The sequence below is a fragment of the Fukomys damarensis genome, unplaced genomic scaffold (genome assembly GCF_012274545.1).
Source record: "Fukomys damarensis isolate Sample0158 unplaced genomic scaffold, DMR_v1.0_HiC HiC_scaffold_32, whole genome shotgun sequence".
Taxonomy (NCBI): Eukaryota; Metazoa; Chordata; class Mammalia; order Rodentia; family Bathyergidae; genus Fukomys; species Fukomys damarensis.
Genome location: NW_022900944.1, coordinates 45708748 through 45713906, shown reverse-complemented (window position 1 = coordinate 45713906; position 5159 = coordinate 45708748). Strand labels below are relative to the sequence as shown.

The following is a 5159-nucleotide window of genomic DNA, read 5'->3' as shown; positions in this document are numbered from 1 at the left end:
TGCAATTTTTTTTTTTTTTTTTTTGGTTTGGTTTTTTGAGACAGGGTCTCACCGTGTAGTTGAGACTGAATTGCAACTCACTATGCAGCCCAGGCTAGTCTCGAACTCACAGCAATCCTCCTGCCTCAGCCTCCCAACTACTGGGATTATAGGCGTGCGCCACCACACCTAGCATACACATTTTTTGATAAATTTAAGTGTTTCTTTTTGTTGTTGTCTTCTATAGAGTTTTCACTTCTATTCTTTAATGTTGTTTTTTTTTTTTTTTCTGTTTCATATCTTTTAAATTACTGAGTGAGTGTTAGTATTAATTCTTTCAGGTTTTCCAGGTACTTTATAACATTCCAAATGGAAATAGAGATAGTTTTATCTCTTCCTTTATCAATTCTTTTTTGTAGTGCTGGCAGTTGAAGCCATAGAACTGAGCAACATCCTAGCCAGTTTTGTTTGTTTTTTGGTTTATTTTTAGATAGGATCACACTTAGTTGCCTAAGATGGCCTCAGACTTACAGGCCTGTGCCACTGTGCCTGGTGTCTGCTCTTCCTTACCAGTGCTTAAGCCATTTGCTGCTTTCCTCTGTCCAGCTCCATTGGTGAGGACCTGTCGCATCGTGCAGAATAGCAGTGGAGATGGTAGGCATCCCCGGATTGTTCTTTATCTTAGTGGAAGTGCCCCTTGTATTTCTCCATAAAGATGCTGGCTTTACAGCCAAGTTGTACCATAGTAGGATATTATCCATCAGTTGCTATTTTCTTGAGCGTTTTCATCAGGACTGTGCGTTCAGTTTTGTAGACTCTTTTTGGCATCTGTGAAGGTAACCAAGTGACTAGTTTAGGCCAATTAATATGACTTACGGTATTAATGGCTTTCCTAATATCAAACCAATCTTACATTCCTGATATAAATCCCATTTGGTTGTCGTGTATTATTTTCTTAATATGGTGTTGAATTGTTTGCTGTTGATGATTTCTTTGTTGGTTCTCTTTAGTTGGAGTAAACTGTTTACAGTGCACAAGCACCAGCAGAGTTTACAGATGTGTGTCAGGTAGAGCAGGTGCCTTTGCTGCCTCGTGCACTGGTAGCCACTGGCCACTCAGGAGTTTTAAACTAGCTCAGACCTATTTTAAATGACTGAATGTAACACATATTAATTATAACTGCTGATGAATGCCCCGGTATCCCTAAAGGTAGTTTTGGATTTGTATATATTCACTTGGCCCGATAAATGTTCATTATTATAAACCAACCTAAAGTCCTGTTTGCGCATTGGTATTTAGAGAAGGAGAGCTGTCCTTAGTGAGGTGAAGCAGCAGAGCAGAGCCAGGTACTCATGCTCCTGGCTTTGTGCTCAAGGTCCTCTTGGGTTCCATCCTGTCTGAAGCACTCACCTCCCACATGTCTTCTCGCTGACACTGGAGTTGCTAGGAATGTTAACAGCCAGCACATATTCTTCTCAGATGAGCAGAAATGCTGACACAAACAAAAGTACTGTGTCTGGGTCCCAGGCCCAGTACAGGCTCAGTGCTTTGCTAGAAGGACTCACAGGACTTGGCTAAGATGAGGGTGGTTGTGCCTTGCAGCAGCACAGTAAGGGTGCAGAGCATATGTGTAAAGAAAAAGGACACTCAGATGTAGGGAGTGTGGAGAAATCTGGGCTTAGGCTTTCTTCATGCCCTCCATCATGCCCCTCCAGGCAGGGTCTCAGAGCTGGTCCCTCCCGTAGCAGTTGCATGAACACATGTATATTTCTGCCCAGGGAAGCCCCCTACCCATGTCTTGAGCCTGAGGTTTCCATCAGGGCTGGTTACACACTCATTGTCTGCCCAGTCATAACTACCAAGGCCCCAGACCAGCAGGAGGCAAGAGGTATCGCTGTGCACCATGCTGCGCAGTTTGTACCAGTCGTCCAGCAGACTGGCACAGGAACATTGCACTGCTCAGTGCCCGGATGCCAGCCTAGGCAGCCAGACAAGCAAGGCTTTCTGAAGTGTGCTGTTTCCTGCTTACGGCACTGTTCCATGTCCTTCTCTAACATGGTCTACACTAACACTCGTTTCTTATTTCAGTCTCAGCCCCAGCTACATCGATCTGACTGAATGTCCCTACATGTGGCCCTACTGCTCCCAGCCCATCTACTATGGAGGAATGCCAACAATCGTCAATGTCACCATTCTCAATGGCATGGGGGTCACAGGAAGAATTGTGGATAAGGTAGCTCTCTGACTTGTTGGTGACTTTGATGCGTCCAGACCTTTGTGCCTTAGTTATCTCTGCTGAAGCTAAGAAAGGAAAGACGCTCCTCATCTGTCTAGGGTCATGGAGCCATTGCAGGTAGTAGTTTGTGTGCCCTAAGACCTGAACAAAAAGGTTAGGACGTAAGTTAAGGAAACCAGTTTCATTTTTTTGCTTTGGCATGGTGAGTTTGATTCTTCATATTTTATTCCTTAATAAGCGTGATTGGGCTGTCGTATTTAAGATGTATAATCCTTCTCTTGAATTTTGCTTTTATAATTTTTGATGATTTATATTGTAGACATTATCACAACAGTAAGGGCTTGGGGAAAAAGAGTGGGAAAAACTCATTTCCGGCCCCAGCTTACTAATACACGTCTGTTTTTAAAATATTTACTGGTTCCTTACCTGAGATACATACTTTTGTTATCTTTGTGTGATAGGTAAGAATTTATTATCTTTTTTCAGTTTGGGTTATGGTGTAAACCTTAAAAATTTACCAGTGTGCTTTTAATGGCTTTTTTTTTTTTTTTTTTTTTTTTGGTACTGGGGATTGAACTCGGGTCCTTGTGCTTGCAAGGCAGGCCACTGAACCGCTGAGCTAAATCCCCGGCCCTTTTAATGTTTTTTTAACATGATACTGAGTTGATAGATTATAACTTACTGTTTTCCCTTGCTTGAGCAGTTAGGTGGCTTTGAACTCTGAACGTTTTACTATATTTGAGTATATGGTTTTCTTAGCATAAATTCCCTGGTTTGGAATCCTGAATCAGAAGGCATGAACATTAAGGATTCTTCCCAAGAGAGTTATGTCAGTTCAGACTGCCGCTGCTGGTATCTGGTGGGAACATGCCCCTAGCGTGTCAGTGTTGATGGTACATCTTTTACATACCATAAAATTTAGCCTTTTAAATTGTGCAATTCAGTGGTCTTTAGTATATTCACAAGCTTGTGCCAACATCTCGTTTTAAAACATTCCTATCGCCCCTTAAAGAAATGTTGTGCCCATTAAGTAGCAGCCACTCCCTACTCCCTTCTCCCCAGGCCTGGCAGCCACCAGTCTGCTTTCCACGCCAGGGTTTGTTCTGCACACTTTATGTGGCATTTGTCTGTGAGTGGCTCCTCATTTTGTTCATGGTGGATCAGTGCTTCACCCCTTTCTATGGCTGAATATTACTCTGCTGTTGGAGTGGGCATTTGGCCTTGCGAGCTGGTGTGTCTTTTGACTGCACATTTAGGAGGGATAAGATGGGTGCCTATTTAATGGCACTTTCTCACTTGTGAAGTGGATCTCTCCATGTGAGGTTGCTGCCTATACTTCCTCAGTTTGAATTCCCCTTGCTTTTTGTTGGCCATGTTTGTACTGTTGTGCCCAAGTCGTGAAGTCCCCAAAGACCACCAAGGAGTCATGTCCGTTGCAATTGCAAGAGGAGTTTATTGCAAGCTCGAGCTTGGACTCTCAGGTGTCACCATCACAGCGGCTTCAGACTGAGAGCCCAGATCCAACTTTGAACCAAGTTTATATAGGATTTTTCTGTTACTATTTTTTGTTTTCCCTTGTCATCAAGGGGCATCGGGAGGGCACATTGGAACATGACCTAATGCTTACATTTGCAAAATTATCATGGGATGCTGGGAGGGTACGTATTGGAAAGTTACCTAAAGCCTTTAAACAATTAATTCCTCTTTTTCAGTAGACAATTAATTCCTCTTTTCATTAGACAATTAATTCCTCTTTTTTGACTTTTTGCTATCTAAGATATATTACTATTTATGTCCACTATAATTAATTCCTATATCAGCTACAACTAATTCCTATATTGGTTAGATCACCCAAAAGAAGCTTTTATATCAACTATACTTAATTCCTATATTCACTAAATTACATAAAAAGAAGGTCATCTTAAAAAGAGGAACAGAAGCAGGGTGGAGATGCACTAAAAGAGGAACTGCAATTGTCAAAGCACAGAGAAACTGCCACATAGAATGGAATTTTTCAGAAAGGAACTTTTGCATTTACTCTATCCTGGGTAAGGGGCATGGAGCCCACCATGACCTGGAAACTTGGTCCTCACAGTACTGGGATTGAGATTTTTTTTTTCCATCAATACTAATAGTGTCAGAGAAACTTGACATTGATGTATTTTATACAGAAAGTTCCTGCCAGGTTTATTGTTTTCCTTGCTCTTTATCTTTCTGTAAAATTTTATATTTTGATATAGTTGGAATTTCTTCTATTGTGTCAAAGATTAGAATCTTATCTGTAAAGAGATGATACAATCTCAGTTTTAAATTTCCACTAGTTTTTCTGTTAAATTTTGCATTTTTTTTCATCTGTGTTAGTTTGCTGTTTGACCTAAGAGATGGGTGAAAGTTGATCTTTCCCAGTTTCTAAGCAGTACCTGAGAGCATTCATTAAAAACCCCTTTCCTTTGGGGCCGGGGATTTAGCTCAGCGGTTCAGTAGCCTGCCTTGCAAGTGCAAGGACCCGAGTTCAATCCCCGGTACCAAAAAAAAAAAAAACCCTTTCCTTCTCACTGTTGTGATGCTCTATCCTATAAATACTTTTCTTCCCCAGGTTTTTTATATATATACTGATTGACTTGAGGAGTATGTTCTTGCTCTGTGGCTTTTGAGGGAGATGAGTAATTTAGGTTCACTTGAAACATTGACTCATTATAAGAGCAAATGCAGGTTTCTTCCAGCTGGTCACCTCGGTCTCACTCTCTGCTTTCCTCTAATCTCAGAAGGACAGCAAGGCAGTCACCCACGGCGAAGCCCGCTCTGCTCTGCCTGCAGTGGCCTCTCACTGGCTGCATGCAGGATTTGGTTGGGGACGTTGATGTTCATGGCATTTGATGCTTTTCAGTTAATGGACTTTTTGGTATATAACTGTCAGGCATCTAACCTCAGGTCTAAGAGGTTT

General features: G+C 41.8%; 1 protein-coding gene across 2 annotated transcripts in view; it reads left to right on the top strand.

The window, feature by feature from the left end:
* Positions 1 to 5159, top strand: part of Mbtps1 (membrane bound transcription factor peptidase, site 1) — a 50506-nt gene that overhangs the window by 28595 nt on the left and 16752 nt on the right. For both annotated transcript variants that reach the window (XM_010618357.3, XM_010618358.3), the window contains exon 12: positions 2068 to 2212. In XM_010618357.3, coding sequence (XP_010616659.1) covers positions 2068 to 2212 — 145 coding nt within the window. The remainder of the gene's footprint in view (positions 1 to 2067; positions 2213 to 5159) is intronic.